The 23,042-nt window shown below is 36.6% G+C and overlaps 1 protein-coding gene and 1 non-coding gene across 2 annotated transcripts; both read left to right on the forward strand.

The window, feature by feature from the left end:
* Positions 1 to 2,177: 2,177 nt before the first annotated feature.
* On the forward strand, positions 2,178 to 21,950 carry LOC146157445 (heterogeneous nuclear ribonucleoprotein K-like). Its single transcript, XM_083388214.1, has 15 exons — positions 2,178 to 2,245; positions 5,743 to 5,855; positions 6,623 to 6,679; positions 7,480 to 7,523; positions 9,100 to 9,175; positions 10,188 to 10,292; positions 10,970 to 11,098; positions 12,362 to 12,539; positions 13,694 to 13,723; positions 14,184 to 14,232; positions 17,150 to 17,234; positions 18,072 to 18,128; positions 18,740 to 18,811; positions 18,943 to 19,058; positions 21,282 to 21,950. The coding sequence occupies exons 1-15, from the start codon at positions 2,221 to 2,223 to the stop codon at positions 21,310 to 21,312; spliced, it is 1,167 nt and encodes a 388-aa protein (XP_083244340.1). The 5' UTR covers positions 2,178 to 2,220; the 3' UTR covers positions 21,313 to 21,950.
* On the forward strand, positions 20,205 to 20,279 carry Trnaa-ggc (transfer RNA alanine (anticodon GGC)). Its single transcript has one exon. It is a non-coding gene; the product is annotated as a tRNA-Ala (tRNA).
* Positions 21,951 to 23,042: the final 1,092 nt, after the last annotated feature.

A 23,042-nucleotide genomic window follows, 5' to 3' on the forward strand; every position in this document is an offset into this window, starting at 1 on the left:
ATTGAAATAGCAATCCAAAATTAAGTCTTTAAAATAAGAAAACACAATACACTGAAATCCAATAGAATAAAACGCAGTAGTCTAACGCACACCTGCAGAAACATGTAATTACAAAATTCACTGTTTGAACAAAGGCTCAAACTAATGACAGTAAAAATGAGGCCAAATTAAACAAAAACGGTTACATAACAGGCGTTACACAATTATAAGTATGATACATAAACACTCAACAACTAACAGCTGGCGGTCATAAGGTCCACAGGTCGTTTTGCGGCATGCGCATCCGGCAAAAATATTGTGTTGTGGAGTTAAAAAAACTTTAGCTTTAGCGACAATAGCATTGGGTTAAAATAGTTCGCAAGTTCCTGTTTTTCCTGTCTTATTATCAGGACATCTTTACACGAATAACAAGATCTAACATTCGCGACATAACATAGCCTTCGACTACTATTCGCACGGCAACTTACCAACTAATTAACTAATTCCCTGAAGAACCGTTATATGCACAGTGCTGACATATGACACACGGCCCATGTCAATACTTTGGCGTACGGCGTAATGACACCTTTCAGTATATATTTGCCTCCCTTAATGAGTCACGGCAACGACGGGCGAACTTCCAGTATCGAAAGATTTGGGATCAAAACAAACACGAGCGTTCCTTCCTACGCAACAGAGCCGACACATTTCGAAAATTTTAGTTTCTTTATTATGCTTTTTTCCTGTTTTAACACGCTTCAAAGATTACTCCAATGTTTAAACACAAAAAAAACGATTTCAGTGTACCAATATTTAAAACATTTACAATGATTTCGGGTTTTACTAAACACAAATCAATAGCCAAGCGCTAATATTTATCAACTTATCAAAGTATATCAATATTAAAATGTCCAAATAAAAGGAACTATGTTTTGTTGCTGTTCTGGGGATTTCCTTATTGTATTTTGTTGTTTTTGAAGAATATTACGTCAAGTAGGGAAGGAGTTTTTGATTTTAAACTTTCAAGTTTTGTGTACTGGACTGTGACCAAAACCTTTTATTTGCATTGATGTAGTAATTTGTATGGTAACAAATAAATAATGTTGCTTAACTTACCCAAACCCGCACCCTAACCCAAACAATGTTCGTTGTGGTAGGATTCTAGACCAGCGGCAAATTATTTTTATTAATATTTTCATTGTTACATCTACACAGCTAATTGACTATGCACTTATGTTTGTTGATACTTAAATGTAAAGTGCCCCTAGGGTACATGTTACTACTGTAGGTTGTCTATGTATGATACATGTAGCATATTTGGAAATTGTTTCAATAGTATAAGCATGTCCACCTGAATTGTTGTTTTGCCTAATACGTCTATGGTTATTGCCTCTGCACCCCTGGAAATTAAATATGCACCCGGTTTTCCTATATGTTATAAAAGCGGGGTGCACTTTTGACCTCAGTTGCACCCGGTCACCCCAACTTTTTCGGCTGTGCACCCGCGAGATCTCGTCGAGATCTGCCATACTTTCCAAACGGGGTTATTGCATAGTTGTGGGAAATAATTAAAAACAAGTATAGGTTGTAGAAATAATTTATTTTGTGTTGATTTGTATTTAGCGCAGCAGCACTGACAGGTTAGAGAAGAACCTTTGTGCAAAAGAGATTAGATATTTAAATTTTGATAAATTTTTTTAAGTGAATTCAACATTTGTGAAGTTTTAGGCCAGTGATTATATTATTTTAACTGCGTTAAACATGTTTACAACTTTCTCCTATTTCTTTAAAGTTCATGTATCATGTACCCAAATTTAATGCGCTATATTGCCACATAAAATAAAAAGACAGAAAAAGGAAAAAATTCAATGTTAATACTTGGTATCAATGCCAATTGCTGTTTAATTGTTCGCTTGGGTGTAAATTTGTACTGGACTAATATATTTTTGTTTTTTTATGGCATATCTTTAATTTTCCGGTTCTTTTATTAATATATTTTGACATATATTTAAGTTGGTGCTTCTCTGTTTTTAAATGTTTGTTCTAGTTTTCTGTGTAAAATTATGCAATGTAACACCATATGCTTTTTATACAGATTGGTTTGTATAATAGAAACTTAAAAAAATAATTTATGAATGAAATAAGTGACCAACTAGAAACACGATTTGCAAGTTTTATTTAATTTGTTTTGCAGATCACACTTTTTAAAAATTGTATACTGTTTTGTGATGAGAATTTACTATGAATGATTCATCGGGCAACAATGGTATGTATGTTAGCTAAATTTACTGTTAAGATTTTCTATAAACTGCAAACATTTAGTTTTAAAATATATTTACCACTAAAGTATGTGTATTTATTGAAAGCAATTTAGAATATATTATCTGATATTGTCAGAGCAAAATTTAAAATATATCGTCTGATAGTTTAACAGCAGAAATTATGTGTTAAATTCAACACATGGTGGTGTATTTTGGAATATTTAACTGATATGTGTGTTTAATTTTTTAGGAGATATTTTAAAAACAAAACTGCACGCTATCGCTGGCCAAAGCAAGTTTAGTGGTCATAATATTAATTACCTTAACTGATATGCATGTTAATGTTGAAAACGTGTTTAAAATTTACCCTATTGTGATGCAACATAAGATGTATTTTAAGGTGAATTGTTGATAAATTGCCGAAAATAGAAGACAATATAATCAATTAACAGTGAATGGTTTTGCAAGTTGATAGTGTTGCTAAACTAGTGATTCTATTAGAATGGTTAAAATTAGAATAGATCAGAACTAATGCGACTAGCATTGTGTATGTATTTACCCAACGCCCAATTGGCCTTACTAGAGAAGCTTACAAGACGCGTGGGTCAAACGCCTTAATATTTCCCGAATGCCAGCCGCTCCTAACCCCGGGCAATGCGTTATGACGTAACAAAGCAAACACGCGGCATAGGGAAATTGGCGTTATTTCATGGGGTCTCGTTTTTTTCGAGCTAACCGATTGAACGACTGAACGTATTGATCGCGAAACGTTGTTTGACCAAACGCGAATCAACAAAGAAAAACCAAACGCCGTTTTACGTAACACACGCCCTTAAACAGATGTCCCGGTGTCCATTTAGCTTAACCGCCATTCTGTACAGGTTGTAAGGTAAAATGTAATCTCCCTTTAAGCGTTTGCTGTAACTTAATTTATCGGCGAACCAAGCGTTAAGTTATTATATGTATTTGCAAGATTTTTAGCCTTTTTGCAGCTTGTACTTTATTTATGCCGGTTTGAAGTGCGTAGTTAATCTCTTCTTACGTCACCGTCTGTTCAGGTAAATCCACATTAGTACTTAACGTGTGCATTTGTGTAATGGATTTACTATATCACAAGCCTGGTTTATGAGGCCTCTAATTGTAAACCGGCGTATCAAGAAACACGGGCGATTGTGCGTACTTTGCAATTAACGACGAGCCAGTTACAGAGAGTACTTGATATATAATTTGGCAGTTCTTTTCTAATGCTTTGCTTGAGGGTCCCGATAGCTATCTGAAATTTTTTAAGAATCTGATTTTTGCTCAATTGGTAAGCTTGTTGCTACAACTATGTGTGTACGAATAAAGACCATTATATTAAACGCCATTTTCCTTCATGTTTGAAGTTGACTTTGTTGTTCCAGTTGCATTTGTAGTGACATGTCAGTAAAATACTCCACGAAAATTAAAGAAAATCTATTTATTTTTATTGAAAGTAGCCGTAAGTAAACCATAAAAGGTTGAGAATCACTGTGTCACAGCAATCAGCAATCGGCTACGCGTGCTGTTGTTTTTCAACCAGAAAAAGAGCAATGCACCAAACAACGTTAGGATGCATGTTGTGCATTGTTTTTTGTCGTGTTAACACAGAACCACTCTTCACTGTTTACGGAGTGTGGAAATCCCGTCTATTTGTGACGATACATCGTCCGCTTTGATGTGTGATGGCACTGGCAATAAAATTAACGCTAAATTTTTATATTTGACAAGCAATTACGGCATGAAGACTATACGACGATTTACTACACTTTCATATTTTTGTTCGATACCTTTGCAACTGTGCTCGAACTTTTCCAGCCTGCGGCGCACTAGAAAAAATGAAATAACATTTGTGGCATGCTTTTTCCAAACCGCAGCATCTTATTTTCTCAATCATCACCCTAAATACACGCCAAAGCAGTAGGTTAATTGTTAATGCTGTAATGTTATCAGTTGCATGATGGATAGTGGGATTTAAGTCTTTCGTAATAGGAATAAATTATTTCTCTTTAGTGATAGGAATAAATCATTTCTCGGGCTCACTTTAGGCAATAACTACAATCGCAGTCGGGGGGTTCCGTAGTTAAAAGCAGTGTTGTAAACTAGTCATTTTGAAATGACTCAAGTCCCAGTTAAGTCATACTTAGAGAAAGTCAAGTCCTTGTCATAAAATATAACTTTAAACTATTAAAACTGGAAAATCCGTCCGGTTATAAGCTCAAGTGAAAACTAACATAAACGCAACATATAGCAAGCAAATTGTTTTAAGATAAATTACTCAATTTTATAAGTAATTGCTTAATGAAAACATTTTATTTTAACCCAAGTCATTTGACCAAATCGCTTAAGTCAAGTCAAGTCAGGTAATTTGAAAGCAGTTACTTAATTGCCCTCCAATCAAGTCATAAGTCATTACAACACTGTTTAAACGGGCCCAGCGTCCAGTAGAGCAAACAAAACAGTGTCGATAAACCCACTTTAAAGCGGATGAGGCGACGCACGGTCGGATAAGCTCACGGCCGGCCAAACCAACGAGCACCTGGCAAACTTGGCCGGCGCCGTTCGGCCCAAACGGAACAGCTGACGCCCGGGCCGCTCTGGCGCGATAAGATGCCGATGAAAATTTAATGAGCTTTTATTGCCGGTTGCCTGATCCCCCTCTAAACCCACGCGCTCCTGTTCTTTCCCGTATCCCATACTTCGCGCTCGTGGTTCTATTCGGGATTCACTTTAGGCCGACTCCTGAACTGAGAGGTGCCCTGTGTTTTTTACCGGTCATTTTTAGTTTTTACCGGTTATTTTTGGCCAGTCACGCGGCGGCGTTGTGTCCGCTTTCGGCCCGGCTGCGGTTTCGTTCTATATTTGTTGAGTCGAGCAGCGTTCGATTTTATTAAGGCGAGCATTTCGATTTTCTATATTCGTCTGTTTGGAGTGTCGTTCGTTTTTTGAAAGGTGAGCCGGAGGTTTTTTTTTTGAACGTTTCGAATAACTCTTAAAATGAGAAAAGAGTTATTCTACATTCAAAATGATACCTACTTGTGTCAATTTTAGAGCTGTTTCACACGTACGTCAGTTGGTTTGACAGCTGCACCCAAAATAAACAGAGCACAGCATTGTTATCGACGTATTTTTTAAACGATGTTGGGAACTATGTGGAAAAATTAAATGTTAAATATTATGGATCACAACGTTTCTATGCAGATTACCCGAATAATCGTTTGAATGTTTTACTGGTAAAATTCCGCTCAAGGGTTAACGTTTATTCAAAAGACTAATCCCTTGTTTGTGTACACTATGCACGGATCTGTAATGTAAGATACGAACTTGTATCATCTTTTATAATGTGAGTGAGAAGTAAACCAAGGCGTCACTTATAAAAGGTTGAACTCAATTATTATCATCTCAGTCAGATTAACTGAAGATGATACAAGTTCGTTTTGAAACGTCTTAATCAAGATGATGTCGATTGTTTTTTTTGTTTTAGTTTCCTCCAAGAGATCCAACGACGAACCGGCAGACTCCGGAAATGCCAAGAGAAGCAAAGGAGGTGGTCACCATGATGACAGGATCGAAATCCGTCTTCTCATTCCACTCAGCGTAAGTCGAATAAAAAAAATGAAAAAAAATTTAATTTTTTTTTTTATTTTACTTAATATAGTTCTTTCCAGTGATTTACCTTTACCAGGCTGATTTTGATTTACTTTTAATTGCATTTATTTTGTATGTTAAACAAAGCAGCATTTTAATCTTGCTGTTGCTACAAGGCATAATATATACTGAAAATAACTTATTCTGGTATTTATTAGTTTGACCGACGTTATCTTAACAGATAACAACTGAGGTGCGCGAAAAGAAAAATATAAAAAAAAGTATTTTCTTAATCCTTTTTTTCTTGTTCTACTTATTAAAGTTTTTCCAGTGTTTGGCCTTTACCAGGCTGCTTTTGATTAATTTTTGACTACATTTAGTAACAAATCAACGTTTTAATCTTGCTTTTGCTACCGCAGTCATAGTATATATTGAAAATAAGTTCTTCTGGTATTTACTTGTTTATCTGACGTTATGTACAGATAACATCTGAGTTATACGTCGTCGCTCTTAAATGCTTTTTATTTTGAACGTCGGTTAGCGCATTTTTATCTTCTTTTTGGGTCGTTTTACGTTGCGTGGTGTGTTACAATCCCTGATAGAGACTTTCTGGATAGTTTACCGAAACGCCGGACAAACAAATAAACATCAGGAGAACTCTTTTTCAGAAAAAAAGCAGCATTTTGCGAAGACCTTTTACTACTCAAATACCAAGCACCCACAAGGTCGGCACAATCTTTTTCGGGTTTTAATTTTTAATTTTTTTTTTGTTTCAGACGGCCGGGGCGATTATCGGCAAAGGAGGCTCCAACATTCGCGACATGAGACAAGAGGTGATTTCGTAACGCTAATTTCTGTTGTATGATTTTTTCTGCGTTTCCGTTCGTAAAGTTTCGCTACAGGCAAATGAGTTCAGACAGCTTTAAATTATTATTTTTTTTTTTTGCACAAGTATGCAATCACGAAAGCAACAAGCTTTGAAATTATAGTTTCCTCACTTTCGAAACAGTTTCGACGTAATTTAACTTTTCGCATTTTTTTTCGAGACTTTTCAGTTTGCTAAAATCAGGTTTCATCTGAAAAAACAAACAACCTAAAACCAGCCCCTTTTTCCAATGTTATCGAGTAGCGTATCAGTTTAGAGCACCATGTAAAAACAGGGTGATTGGGTGCAGTTTATAAAGACAAATTTTATAGACTTCTCGACAAGCTTTCGCACAACCCTGCTTCTTCGGGTTAAACTTTAAAACCACATACTTTGACCTGATGAAGCACGGTTGTGCGAACACTTGTCGAGGTTTCAATAGACAAATACGGCCATTTACAAAGATCTGTAAAACAACAATATCCTTAAAGCTAACCTAACACCACTTGTTATTATTTTCCTTTATTCCCCCGGTCCTTGTCCACACGCCGCAATCAATGCCCTCCAACTCCCCATTGTTCCACACTCCATGCTCCGTGACCGGATTCCGCAACTGGATTCCGCCCTCCAAATCCCATGTCTTCCTCCAATGCTCCTCTTGTCCGCTGGTTTTACCTTGATTTATACGATATTCTTTCGTTTTTTGTTGTTATCCTTTGTTTTTGCCGCCCTATGTTTGTTTTGAACTGGCGCTGAATGTATATACAGTTCAATGCCAATATTCAAATTCCAGATAGCCAGGGTGTCGAACGGTATGCAGGCTTGCCTTTTTTCAGTTTTGTGTTTTTATTTATTCCGTTACAGAACTGTAACATGTAGTTACACAAGTGAAACCTAGTTAGATTTTTAAGACCTCCGAAATGCATTAACAGTCTTTTTTACACTTAATAACATCAGGGTAAAATGTAGGATTGTGTCGAACGGTATGCAGGCTTGCGATTTGTTTTAGTTTTGCGTTTTTGTTCATTCCGTTAGAACTGTAACATTTAGTTAGGCATGTGTAACCTAGTTAGAATTAAAACCCTTCGAAATGCATTACCAAGCTTTTTTTACACCTAATAACATAAACTTGGGTTAAAGGTAACATTATCACAATTCACACGTATTGTCTTATTCTAAATCTGGATATCAGACAAACTGTATAGCTTATGCTTCGTCAGGTCTATGTCATGCGGCCAAGCTTGTCAACATACAATCTGTCGTCAAACAGTGCCACTTGATTTTCAATATTACACCAGCTTCTGTTAAATTCGCTAGTAAACAACAATTTTGGGTAAATATAGGGATTCGTCAAACACTTGGTAAAAAATATATAGCGTTTTCAGCTCGAAGTAAATATAATGGCGTTTTTGAGTAAAAAAAGCGTTTTTGGGTAAAAAGAGCACTTTAGGCTTAAATTTAAACTTTATTCTACGTTACCCAGTGTTTACCTTCCTAAGTAATTGCTCTCTTGGCTTCGGAGCGAAAATGTAAAAGCAAAAGGTTTCTGGGACGCGTGCTTACTGTTTTCGTAAACCCGGTCCGTGTTCGCACTAAATAATTCAGTCCCACCGTTTCCAAAACGCACCTGTCTACATTACCTAATCGCCCGGTTAACGCCGCCACTTAAAATAGCAGATGCGTCTGCGCTTATTAACAATCTGTTAAGTGAAATTTTGCTCGCTCAAACAAATTTTTTCAATGTTGACCGAGGTAGCGCTTGGTCGATTTTCAAGGACACTTTTTAAAAGCGACTGAATCCCGATTTTTAACCTTTTTTGCTTGTTTTTTGCGCTTCAGTGGTGAAATTAATGGTGGTTTCTAATGTAAGTGTTTAATTTGTCGTTTAATGTGCAGAAAAATATGGAAAACACGGTGAAAAACTTTGGACTGGCTGCTTTACAACTGGCCATATAAACTGACATGCAATATACCTTTTTAAAATATACCCTGGAATTTTTAAAGGTTCGACGCCTATGTTTTAAAAAAACACCCTGGAACTTTTTAAGCTATTGCGCCTATTTTTTAAAAGACACACTGGTATTTTTAAGGTTCGGCGCTTATGTTATAAAAAACCTGGAATTTTAAAGGTTCTGCGCCTATGTTTTAAAAAAACACCCTGTTTTTTTAGGTTCGGTGCCTATGTTTTGAAAAACACCCTAGAATTTTTTTATGGTTGTCGCCTATGTTAAAAAAAACACCCTGAAACTTTAAGGGTTCTACGCCTATCTTTCAAAAAACACCCCTGGTATTTTTAAGGTTCGGCGCCTACCCCACTCTCTACACCCTGACTATGTCTGATTTCCATTCGCAGTGAAGTTTCCAACGCGACTTGTATTTTCCTCACAGGGTGATATCAGTGACGACCAAGACGGTTCCAGATGCAGCCCAAGTCGTTGGAAGGGTGGTCGGAGTCCTTAACGAGGTAAGGCACCACAAAAAAATTCCACTTTTTATATTTCGCCTGACGTTTACTGCGAGCTTATGGTTCTGTGTCTTGTAGTTTAAGGGATATGAATTATGCAGGCCGCGCCCGGGGTGGAATAAACACTGCGCGATTTTTGTCACGCGTGGAATTTTTTTCCCGTTGTCTGGTTGTTTTCCTGTATTATTTATTAAGTCTTCCGAGAGCGAACCGAATTGCTTGATGGCTTCGCGTTGTAAAACATGGGAAATAACACGCAGGCAGACATTTACAGCCACTAAATAAGTCAACGTGTAAACGTCCATCCCCTCAACTTGCTTAACACAAATTAAACGGTCTACTTTTTTGGGCTGCGTTTTACACATTCTTTCTGTAGACGTAGAGCAATGTTTCTAAACCTTTTTTCGCAGCGACTGAAATATTAAAAGCTAAATGACGCATATAGAAACTACTACGCTAGTGTAAGCGACCCAACTCTTGTCACTGAACATTTTGTGAGTAAGAAACTAAGAAAAATATTATAAATAAGTTTTAATTAATATTCGTCAAGATTTTTTTCAATTAATACGCGTCATTAAATTTCGGAAGAAATCTTGCTCGGAGCAAATCTCAAGCCGCGTGAAATACTAAACAGTCGGCAAACTAAATATAACTGCGACCCCATTTTCGAAAAAAAAACTGCTTTCGAGGCTGTAGTTTTTTATTATCGTAAGATTCACTAACCTGTACTCCAGTGTGAAGTAACATATGAGTTATAAAGCCCTAAAAGGTAAACGTCGAATTTCTTTTAACTGTCTTAACTCATCACTTAACATTTTCGTTGCAAGACGAAACGTTTCGAATAACTCTTTATTCATTTTGAACATAATGTATGGGCTTTGATATTCTTATTACGTCTTACTACAACCTCCAAGCAATATGCTCCGAAATTTTGTTGCAAATTTTGCACCTTTGTACTAAAAAAATTTAAGTAAGCAAATATTTTCCAATTTTCACTGTTTAATATTTGCAGAGAATTCGGTTCGAAAATTCCGGTTCGGTCCGCATTCTCGTCCACAAATCGCAAGCGGGAACTATCATCGGTATCAAGGGGAATCGTATCAAAGAGTTGAGAGAGGTAAGAAAGATTTCTTAAAAAGATTTTATCATAAAAAAGTAAATTAGATTATTATCAGCGGTTACAATGTGGCTTGCTATAAAAATGGCGCGATATGTCAGTCAGTGTAATGACGGTCAAAAGTCGCCATTAAAAATGATTGGGTCTGATAGTAAAATTGTTTTATTACGATCCAGTTATGTGATGTTTGTTATTTAACTGATCTGCATGTGATAACTAGTTTTAAAGTTACGTAATAAATATCGTAAAAAATCTTTCTGAGCGCTATGGCTTAAGCCTTAAATGAAACCATGTTTTCGTCTCTATGACTGAAGGGCAATTTCAGTGTTTATTTTGGAATGACTTCAGGTCCAGTCAAGCCATTTGTGAAAAAAAAATTAAGTCTAAGTCAAAAAATTGGTAAACTTTTCCAACTAAAAAATAACTCAAAACGCAACTTATCGTTCAACATGCACTAACTGAGATAAAGGAACCAATTTTACAAAATTAATGCTGAATGAAAACAATTCATTTTAAGTCATTTGCCCAAAAGACTTAAGTCAAATCAAGTTATTTAAAAACTCTGACTTAAGTGCACTCAATTCAAGTCATAGTCAAGCCATTTGGCTTAAGTCATTACGACACTGGTTAATTCAATAAAAAATACCTCAATTGCCAAACTTTCACTTATTTTTCAGACCACTGGAGCTCACATCAAGGTTAACCAGGAATGCTGTCCAGACTCGACCGACCGAATCTGTCAGATCAGGGGGTCAGTTGACGTCATCATCAAGGCTGCTGAGGTCATCATTGACATGCTCCAAAACGTGAGTCCTGGCTTGTTGTCGCTATTCTACTTTCGTCGGAATGTTGTCATTTACATGAATATTTTTGTTAAACATATAGTAAGTGCTTTAGCGATTAGGTAGATATAGTTACGGGTAAGTACGCGCTAGCTCTTAAGGCGAGGGCCGACGGCTGCCTAAATCTTTTTCACGTTATTTGTAGGTATCTGACTCCAAAGGAACAGGCCCCTAAAATATCTTCCCTTAACTTCTTGAACTCTAGATAGAGTCACTTTACTCAGTTTATAATGCTCGTTGAGTATGTACTCACAAACCTCACAACACACGATAACGTAGCACAGTTATTCAAGGCAATAGTCTATAAGAATTATAAACTAGAATAAATCTCGAAACGCCGATAACGGTCGATTCTGCTCTTGGTCACACCTCAGTGGACACCCGTCACGTGCTTAGTGACGTCAAGTTTGGCAATACAGTGGGATAAGATAGAGAAACAACTTTCAAACGCTACAGTGTACGTTTCTTACACTTTTGTTAGTGCACATTTGTGATAACTTTTTGATTAGATCTAAATAATAGAAAAGTTTTTGTATTTGGCGTGTTGGCCTTACACATCACGCAAGGAAGCTTTAGCACACCGTTGCACATTTATTACTAACACGAACTAAATTACTCGTATGATTGCATTTTGCTACTTATTGCGATCTTGCACTGGTACATGTCGAGACAGGATTTTCCGACTCAAACGTAGATTTAAGTTGCAAGGAAAAAAACTTAGAAAAAATGTAGATTTAAATGCAAGGCTGTGTGGACGTTTAAGATTAGAATTACTCAGCCAAAATTGCAGCTTCTTTAAACGAACACTATTCGCCAGAGTTTCTTCAACTTTTTTTTTACCGCGGAACCCTATTTTATTTTATTTTTTGCTTCGCGTGGACCACGCTATAGTCAAGGAACTTTTAGAGATAACGTGAAATTACAAAAGTACTGCAGAAATCCGCTGAATTCGGTCCAAAAAATGTGTAAGTGAACCAGAGTCGAAATACATTCAGTGATAAAACGTTTTCTTTTTAATTAAACTTATTTTTTTGAAAAATTAATTACTTCTTAAAATATATACTAACATTCCCATTAGGGTACACCCTAAAACATGTACACCCTAAAACTAGTTCACGGACCCCAAAGGGGACCATGGAGCCCAGTTTAAGAAGCCCTGCTATAGATAGAGTTTCTAACAAAATTTCCCTTCCCACACCCCTGCACTTTTCCGTTCTTTTCTTTCAGGCGACTCCCAAGGGTCCCGTGTTCAACTACGACCCCAACTTCTGGGACGACTCATACGAGTACGGCGGCTACAACAGCTTCGATAAGGACTTCGGCGATCAGGCTGGGAGGGGAGGGAGAATGAGGAGGGGAGTGGGAGGAAGAGCCGGGTCACGTGGTGGCGGCAGAGGCGGGAGAGGTGAAGTGAACTGTAGTAACCTTTGGAGCATAATGCTTGGAGGTTGTAGTAGGACGTATTAAGCATATAAAGGCCAATTAAAAGCAGGTATCATTTTGAACGTTTCGAATAATTCTGTTCAACAGTTAGAAATCGCTCTTCTGGTTTAAACGAAGTATAAACCGACGTTTCGACAGCAGATACCAGCTGACCGCATCAGGGTTTATAATTAAAACGAGAATGCGTTAGCTAGCTTAAATACTAAAAAGTAAAAAATAAAATAACTATAGATAAAATTTATTAAATCTAGACGTCGAAATAATTTTATCTACTAGTCTTTTTATTTTATACTTTTTATTATATAAGCTGGCAAACGCATTCTCGTTTTAATATCAACCCTGATGAGTAGGGCGAATATGTTTTGACCAAAAAAATAGGAAATTTTGACCTGAAAAAATAAAATTTTGACAAAATTTTGACCTGTTAGGAATACATTGATTTAAATAACCTAGACGTCGTTAATCACGCGTTTTTTATGCCGTATATTGCTCTAATAAAGATATAATACGGTTAAAATGACTTTGAACTTATATCAAAACTATTTTTTTTTTGATAAAATGAAAGATAAATTTCAAAATAACCGAACGACCAATTACAAAAAAGCTGACTTTTGGTTTTGTTTTAATTTTGTAAGCGATTTATGTGCAGTTTTGTTCGATTTCGACTTAAAAAACAAATTTTTTTTGACAAGTCAAAAAATATTCGCCCTATACTGATCTGGTATCTGCTGCCGAAACGTCGGTATATAGTCCGTTTACACCAGAGGAGCGTTTTCTATCTATTGATATGTTGCCTGGTCCTGCTTACTCTATTTTTACGTAACCTTTCAACGTTTATTCGAAGGATGACGCTTTTACTAAACAAATAGTGGAACAAACTTAAATTGGGTTTTAACGCGTAAAACCCAAAGTGTAATCGTAAATTTTTCCAATTAAAACTCTCTTTTTTATTTGGATTTTCAAATCCTACTCGAGCTCCATTTTTGGCACATGAGTATATGGCTATAGGGACATAATTACTATAAAAATAACCTGAGTTTTAGGGATTGTTAATAGCGTTACCCCGTATTGTACTTTTTAAGTTTTGTTAAAAATTATTTTTTGTTGTTGTTGCAGGTGGACGTTATATGGACGACGATTTTTCCGGTGAGTGCCACTTGTAGTAGCTGTTTTTGTCGCGAAAAACAACAAAAAAACAGTTAACTTTTTACTGAGTTGCTGTTTGCATGTTCGTAATATCTTTATAAAAAACTGACCCACCGTTCCAAGCTTAAGTCAAAGCCGTTCGTTCTTCAAAAACTGTCATTCTGTGACAGATTTGTAACTTTGTCGAACGCTGTTTTTCGGATTAAATCTTTCACCGGGGAAAATTTACAATATCTTAACGATTCTTTCACCTTTGCCAGGCCACAGTTAAAAAATTAATTTGTTTTTTTTAACTGCAGATATAAAAGAGTAATTTAGAACAAAAACGAAAAGTCTGGTCCGATTATTATTATGGGTACATAAAATTAAATACAACCGGTTTTTGATTTACAAACAGCCCTCACCCTGCAAAAAAGTTACAATGTACAAATTTTAATCGAAGCTAAATTTGCTTCGACAGGTCACATGAACAGAAGTCGCGGAAGGGACAACAGTAACTACGACAACAGGTAAGAAGCGTTGTTTCAACATGAGTTGCATAAAACCAACTAAAAATTATTATGTAAGAAATTGAAAAAATGATTTTTTGGGGGGAAGTATTTAATATAAAATGTGTTTTTTCGTGTGAAAGTCTAAGTAGGTAAAAAAGATTCTAAGTTTGTCGTTGCAATTTTACATAATGGAACTTCAAAAATATATTATTGCCAAAAAATATTATTCTGTTAAATATACTACCTTTTAACGTTTGTTAACGAACTATGTCAGAGCAGGATGGCCATTGATTCCCTTTATCGCGCAAATTCGATAATTTGAGCTCGCAGCGTTAGGCCCAACTATTCAGCGGAGCGTTTTCCGGCCGGTCCAACTGTCGCTCGCGTCGGTCCTGACGCTTGACGATTCCATCGGTTTTGTCGCCCGCATCGGTCTTATCGGCCGGCGCGCTTAGGTTAGGCTTCGGCCAACTAAATAATTGCGCCGCCGAGCGCAATAACGACAAAGTCAGTCTCGTATCGTAATTGCCATCTCGTGCCGCTCTGCTATTCTTTTCTCGTTCCATTCACCTTTAACTGAATAATTCACGCACGTCCGCGCAGCTGCCGATTCAATATTTATAAGTTCCTGGTCGTTTGGCCGACTCCATTCCTGGCCGCCCCAGGCCCCGGCCGTTTATTGCTCCCCCTAAAAATTGTTATAGCTTGCGCCACTGCCGTCCTTTGTGGTTAAGCCCTGGGCGCGTGTGAAATATTGATGGACTGTGTGTGTGTGTGTTGCCCCTTCTGTTTTTTGTTAAGTGTGGCCCTCACCCGATATTATTGAGAAACGCAGGTTGTTCGACCGTTTGTGTAAACTATATCGCTAACAGCTGACTTTTTTAGGAAAAAGCAAGTTATTCGCTCACAGACATTTTCTCACTAAAGCGGTTTTCCAGTGTTTTTACGGTAGAGTTATGGCATACATCGCTTAATTTTCGAATATCTGCTGCCTGCAATACATCATATTATAAAAAGGCCTACTTAAAAAAAACGAATCTGTTCGAAAAAAGATTTAGCGCTCCCTGACAACAAATTAATCGATAAAAATCGCTTTTGTGTTGTGAAGAAATTATTTTTGTAGCCAACGCGTTGTGGCTTTATCGTTAATCAATAGTTAATTACCTATTTACTGCTATACACGTTATTTAAAGAATTTAAAACCCAAAACTAAGACGTCCTATTGTACCTGCTACCGGATCGTCTTTTCATAACAACATTTACATTGGGAGAGCAATATATTTGGATTAATAAATGTGTCTGTTAATGACTAAAGTTGCTTTAAGTAATTATAAAGTGCTAAGATAATGGTCACCTGTTACTGTTGAACTTTCGTTTGTGCAACACCCGTTCAACATGAAAACAAGCAATGTACGGTCTATTCTTTCGTATTTTTTTAAAGTTGATTATTCAAAATCCCTATAATATTCACTGAGAAAATATGAGTTGTACAACGTCTGTTTCCCATGAAGCATTCCTGTGTGGGTTAATGTGCGTGTTTGAATTATTAATGCGCGACAGTCTCGTACACCTTTCATCAACAGACCTTCCGGTTTCCTGACAATACATTTATATTTTCGCCAGCTTTCACGCACTGTACGTCTGGCCATTGACCAACAATACAAATTATAATGCCGTACGCTTATAAACCTAGTGTCGTTTTACTCAATAATTGCAATTCCGTGTATGCGGACAATAGAATGCGCAAAACACCATCATCACAGCGTTCAGTATGGAATTATTAGGAAAGCATCAAGCTTTATTATTGCTTATAAGTTATAACGTTTATCATTAGCTATGTACATTTATCATGTAAATTATAGGACACGGTACAAGCGTGTTTTTTATCATTGTTTGAGTTCTATGGTAAGCAACTTACGTTGTTCACGTCCTTTGTCCGGGTGCCTTTTGTGCGTCATTTTGCTTAAGTATCTGGGATTTTTACGCTTTTGTGGGCAGCTCGGTGGTGCACGGTTAACAATTTTCTTCTTGTACAAACCAATAAAGCAGAGCTTTTTAAACTGAGGTCCATGGACCTTTTGGTGGTACGTGAACGAGTTTTAGGGGTCCATGAAGCCCTAATTGAAATATTAGTGGATATTTGAAAAGTAATTATATTTTCAAAGAAAACTGTTGAATTAAAAATAAAATGTTTTTGCACTGAATGTATTTAGACTCCATTGCGCTTCCACATTTTTTGAACCCGCAACAGCAGATGTTTGAAGTCTATTTGTATTGTGACGTCAATTTATGAGGTCATCTGTAAAAAAATTGCCCACACTGGTCCAGGCATAACGAAAATGTTTTTAGGGGTTTGCGGTCAAAAACGCTTAAGAACTCCTGCAATAAAGTGATCCGATAAACAAAAATAACATAACACGCAAACTTTAAGGGTTCGTCTATTTGTCAAAAGACTTAAAACGGTTCACCCTTCTCTTCAAACACGGTTTCCGAACGTTTTCTTTTACTGACCAACAAAGCGATCATATGATACGCCAATAAACGAAAATACCACGACACGCCCTTTCTAATAATAAAATAAAAAATAATAAATTATACAGTGAGTCAAAATACAAAAAACAAGTCGCGTTCTCCCGTTATTCGCGCCTTGTTTACTTTTTTTCCTCGTTTTGCCGCCTTGTGTTTGGTCTTTTCACTCCCTGTATTATATCTTTCTGTAAAGTTACAAGTTTATAGCCCTAAAGAAGATTACCTGTGTAGGTAAGGTAATCGAAACGTCGGCGCGGAATACATATTTGTCAGTAGAACTCCTTTATAATTGATACAATGCCTGACAGTAACATTATTTTCATTAAAAAAAATAAAAAAAATAAAAAATATATATATAAAAAAAAATAATAATATTTCTCAAAAGGTTCATATTTGTGCTTAACAGAAACAGAGGCGGCAACAGTTACGGAGGAGACGGGGGTTACAACGAGGAGGAATACGACCAAGGTGGAAACGACTTCAATTCTCAGGTAAGCTACTAAGCTACCCAAAAAGGCTTCTCCAAATTTGTTCGACTGATCTCGATTTGCCAAGTCCAATAAAGCCTCTGCATATATTTCTAAAAGAAAATTTCAAGTCATCTCTTTTCAAAGCTAATATTTATTTGTTTTTTTTTGTTTGTTTTTTTTATTCGCGAAAACTTTTATTGTTGTACGAAGTTAGTTTTACAATTTTCAAAAAAAAATTACAAATAAAGTTGCTTTGGGGGACGGCTTGATATTCATTTATTTGAACGCCATTTTTTGGTTTTAAAAGCTCCTACAAAACTTGTAATTAACATTACCCTTTTTAACTATATATTTGCAAAACGTTTGATATTGTACGAAAAGCGTAGATTCTAAAAATTGGACAAACTAAGTTCAACTAAAAAAGACAAGCAGTGTTTTTAAATAAATAACTGAAACGAGACAATAAAATCCTATTAAGTTTAGCATTACAAATCTTCATTTCGAATTGCGGACAGAAAGCTTTCTTCTTATTAACATTTGGTGATTTTAACCATAAAAGTAGGAAAATAAACGAATGTTACCTTTTTTGCAATGTCTTTCTTTTCGCGAAGCCCGTAATTGCTTCACGAAAACCACGTTGTCTTGCGGCACTCACGATTAGAAAAAGGCAACGCCGAAACTAATTTGGCGCCTAATACGTTTTGAAATTTAGAGAACGCCATGAGTCGGCCATGTTCTATGTTCGCCGGCGCAAAATCGTTTTCAAAAGCAAAAACGGCGTTCCCGAAAGTAAACTAAAGCCATTTAAGGCGATGTGTGTCCGACATCAATAAGTAATGCGTCTTTATTATTGCCCAGGGTTCGTACGCCGATGATACGATCACCAACGAAAACGTCGAAGGCCATACGACACAGGTAAGATGACGTCACCACGTTCTTTCTTTATTTTCTCTTTTCTATTTTGTATAATATTTTTTTAGAGATAGAAATTCCAACTCAATCTAACTACTAAGCCAGTGAGCGACAGGTTCCTATAATACTGCAATTAATTTCATCCAAACTCAATGAATTTTAAGCCTAAACCATTTTTTCTTAAAACAATTTGGTTTAGGTTTTTATTTTCAAGGCTGTTTTAACTGGACGGAGTTTAAGCTCAAAATACGCTTAACATGTTTTACTTTGTTTTTAGTCGAATACTAACTGGCTATTTTCTAACCTTGTGTTTTTTTATTATTTCTTATTTTATGTCGCACCTAGAGACATTTTAAAACGTGGCGGTGCACCCGACCAGCACGAATTTTTTTCAGTAAACCGCTATTTCGCGTGAATTGATGGCATATTTTCATTACATAGGCTTCATAGTTGCATATCTTAAAAGTACTATGGAATCAATGAGCTAAGCCTGTTTTGTATTGAAAATGTTTTTCTCTTGTGTTCGCGGTGCACCTGGCAACCTTCCATGGCGCACCGGTTAAAAAAGCGCTTTTCCTACCTATAGCACTTGGAACGAACGTTTTATTTGACAGGTGACCATTCCCACCTCCCTAGCTGGTGCCATTATCGGAAAAGGCGGACAGAGGATACGACAGATCCGTCAGGTAAAGTCACAATATTATGTACAAACTAAACAACCACATAGTAGAGCGCCGTTTTATAGAAATGTTTGGATCACCGATGCTACGAAAGAGTTTGCTCTGTTGTTACGTAACAGTCGTCTCAATTGTTCCAGGACAGCGGCGCCATGATTAAAATCGACGAACCGGCGCCCGGATGTGACGACCGAATCATAACCATAACCGGAAACAACGACCAAACGCAAAACGCGCAATATCTTCTTCAAAAGAGGTACGTCTATTCAAAAATAATTGAAAATTGTGCAATATGTTTTAATGAAACATCTGCATTGTTGTCGTTTTCAGTTGATTTTTTGCTCCTCATCGAATGAGTTAACCATTTTTTAAAGTTTAGCGTTTACTATTTATGACAAGGACTTGCTTGTTGTTTATTCAAAATGACTTGTCTGTCTTAAGTTATTTCACAAAATGTGCAGTACCTTCTTTAAAAGAGGTCCGTCTGTTCAAAAACAATTTAAAATTGCACAATTGTTGGAAGAAATGAAACATCTGCATTGTTGTTAGTTTTCAGTTGATTTTTTGCTCCTCATCGAACGAGTTAACCATTTTTTTTTTAAGTTTAGCGTTTACTATTTATGACAAGGACTTGCTTGTTGTTTATTCAAAAATGACTTGTCTGTCTTAAGTTATTTCACAAAATGTGCAGTACCTTCTTTAAAAGAGGTCCTTACAAAATTTAAAATAAATGGCACAATTGTTAAATGAAACATCGGCATTGTTGTCGTTTTTCAGTTGATTTTTTGCTCCTCATCGAATGATTTAACCATTTTTTAAAGTTTAGCGTTTACTGTTTATGACAAGGACTTGACTTTCTTTAATAATGACTTGACTGGGACTTACGTTCTTTTTCACCTTGTTCAAAAGAGGTTCTTGAATTAATTTCGCAATTGTTCACTGAAACATGTGCGTCTGTAACTTCGAATTGCTGTCATCATTTTACTATTTTGTTATTTTTGTTTTATATATAGTCAGAACTAGGAATGTCCGTTCTTAAACTTTATTCCGTTCCCACTATTTAAAAAAAAAGTTGCTTTATGACCAACGATTACGGCTTCCGTATCAATAGTACACCGAAAAGCCATCGCAGACTCGCCGAATCTGTCGATCTATGATGCAAGCAGAGCAAGCCAGAAAAACAACTGGCCTGCAGTGTGGTTCGAACTCACGACCTCCGGTCAAGCCGGGACCGTCGCTCTACCAACTGAGCTATGCAGGCTCAGAGAGGAGCGAGTCGAGAAACAACCATGCGCCAATACTTGCACATTTTGTTAGTACAAGCAACTTCACACTGGGGACTGATGATAACAAAATGTGCAAGTATTGGCGCATGGTTGTTTCTCGACTCGCTCCTCTCTGAGCCTGCATAGCTCAGTTGGTAGAGCGACGGTCCCGGCTTGACCGGAGGTCGTGAGTTCGAACCTCACTGCAGGCCAGTTGTTTTTCTGGCTTGCTCTGCTTGCATCATAGATCGACAGATTCGGCGAGTCTGCGATGGCTTTTCGGTGTACTATTACCTCCAGTTGTTTAATAAATAATATTACCTTTTAATGTAGAAATAACATAACTGAGTTCGATCGCAAATCTTGACTCACATTCCTATGTTAATTTGGTATCGGATCGGCACCGATACTACCCTAGTATCGGACGAGTGTCGAGTACCCATACTACAACTTGACGTCGGGTATCGTTTCCTAAGCTTTATTATCAATCATTTCACACGTACTAACGTAATCATATTTAGTGTTTTTCGCACCTGTCGTTTACGTATCAAAAGTACTTTGTGGAGTTTTACAATTTTTTCCATTTGTCTCTTTTTTGTCTGATGGAAGACTAGTGATTTTGTTGTTGTTTCTCTTCTAACAACACTTCATAGTCTGCCAAAAGACAAAAAAGCCCATCGACATGTTTGAAATGTTTACATTTAAGGTCATGTAAAACTGGCAAATTCAAGAATAGAGTTCTGCTAATCGTGTTAACCAGCACAGAGCCTAAATGAAATGCTACTGAGTATTGTATAAATGTATCAGTGTTGTAAAAAGTTCATTTTGAAATAACTGAAGCCCGAATAACAAAAATAAACAAGCCAAGTTTTCGAATAAATAACAAGCCAAGTCCCAGTCCAAGTCCTTATCATAAAAATAAAACTTTAAACTATCTGGTAGAAACTCGTCCGAATATAGGCTCAAGTAAAAAATAACATAAACGCAACATATAGCAAGGGAATTGTTTTATGTGCAAATGTTAGGATAAATAACCTAATTTTATAAAAATTGCTGAATGAAAGCACTTAATTTTTAGTCATCCGTCAAGTCAAGTCATTTAAAAGCAGCAACTTAAGGGCACTTAAGTCAGGGCATTAACTTAATTCATTACAAGACCGAAATTTTCCGGACTCGTTTTATTTAACCTACCTAACTTTGTGTCTTCGTTGCAGCGTCAAGTTGTATTCCGGCGAAAGATTCTAAAAGCGCAGAGGAAAAACAGTTCAATCCTAAGGAAACCAACTTTTCATCCGCGTGTTTTTGTGTTCAGTTCGCTCAACGAAATGTCGTGTTTGTGAAAATATTGTGATTTTCGTTTATTCGCGTATATATGATTACTCTTCTATTTGACTTCTAAAGTCGTCAAACGTGCAGCGGACAATGGTCATTTCTGGAAGGAGTTAACAAAAAAAGGATGAATTGGTACAAATTTATGCCATGATATATCTGTATCTTGTTTTTGGGTGTCTGCAATAATAGGTGTGATGGCGAAACAATTTTTCGAGGCTAAAAACTAGGAAACATCTTCCGTTAATGACAAAAAAGTTCGACGTTAAAAAACGTTTCAAGTTAAAAAGTCCGCAAGGTCAAACATTTTTGCTGACAGCAGAAAAACCATTCAATTTTTAGATTATTAAATACGTCTTGCAACAGTGACTTTTCAGCAATGGGAAATTGTTATAATTAAATCATATAGTTCTATCGTTAATGAACTCCATTGGTGTTCTATATATTCTTCCCCGCCATTTCGTAATATTAAGTGAAATGGTAAAGCCGTGTGTCGTTTGTGTCTCCAAAACGAAAATTTGCCTTTCTCTATTTATGCGTAGTGGGAATATAAAGTCTGCAATAAACAGTTTGCTGCTTTTAAAAAAACTGTGTTTTTAGCTGAACAGAATATTGCCTTTAGCTAAGTTAATCGAGATTTTAGGCTACGAAGATCATTATTTATTTAAACCTATAAGTAGGGATGCAGAGTCGGACTCGAGTAGGACTATTTAAAACTACCCGGGTCCGACGTGCACATACGCAGTAACAAATTTTGAAACTGATATGACCGCCAATTGTGAATTGCAAAGGCGGAATACCATATGGCGGATGTTGTCCAAACTACATATTTTGCAAACTTTACTATACAGGCTAAATACAATAATTTTCACGTAAACTTGAACGGTATCCGTTTATGTTATGTCTGTGTCTTTTTTGAGGGATTTATTCAGAATGGGCCGGGCGTAATATGCCTTTTTAAATTATTGAACCTAACAAACGCCTGTTTTTTGCCTTATTTCAGCCGTATATTTGCGCACGAGGTTGCCCGACAACAATTTGTCTTTAATCTAAATTGTTTTATAGCGTAACTTTGTGACGTGTTCAATTGTAGGCTGCAATTGTTTTTCTGGCAATATAGGCCTAATCACTTAGGACAGTTGAAGCCACAGGCTCCGGTGGCTAATTCAGAAGCTACACAAACCTAAACAACAGCTAAATCCACCTGGGATCGTAAAACGTTTTGTGGTGAACCTTTGAAAGACCTGGGTGACTCTCGAACAGTCCTTGCAGCCGAAAGTTACTTGTTTGAAGGAAACAATTAAGATTCGCCCAAAAGGCCCTTATTTTACTGAAGATAACAGTGGTGAAAGCAAGCGGGAACGGTCCAAATGTTCTTCACTAACCAGACCATCCCGCAAGCCGCCAGGCCTTGAATACATTTGTGCACTACAATGACTGCCGGTACATTGAACAATATAATCTCAAATTTTCCAAGGTTACCTTAAGACGTCCAATTATCACGTAATTTTGTGACGTCATATCTGAAAAAAAATTATAAGTTCCGCAAATAAAAGTTGTTTTTTTGTCCAAGAACAGTTTTTTCGACCACCTTTACAATTTAAAAAAGTATTTTAAGCACAACACAAGTGAAAAAACTTAATTGT

Source organism: Ascidiella aspersa, chromosome 4 (assembly GCF_963924565.1).
Source record: "Ascidiella aspersa chromosome 4, kaAscAspe10.2, whole genome shotgun sequence".
Classification (NCBI taxonomy): Eukaryota; Metazoa; Chordata; class Ascidiacea; order Phlebobranchia; family Ascidiidae; genus Ascidiella; species Ascidiella aspersa.

Coding starts and splice junctions, on each gene's coding strand:
- LOC146157445 (XM_083388214.1), top strand. CDS start 2,221: ATGAATGATTCATCGGGCAACAATG. Junction 9,176..10,187: donor TGGTCGGAGTCCTTAACGAG/GTAAGGCACCAC, acceptor TAATATTTGCAG/AGAATTCGGTTCGAAAATTC. Junction 10,293..10,969: donor GTATCAAAGAGTTGAGAGAG/GTAAGAAAGATT, acceptor CTTATTTTTCAG/ACCACTGGAGCTCACATCAA.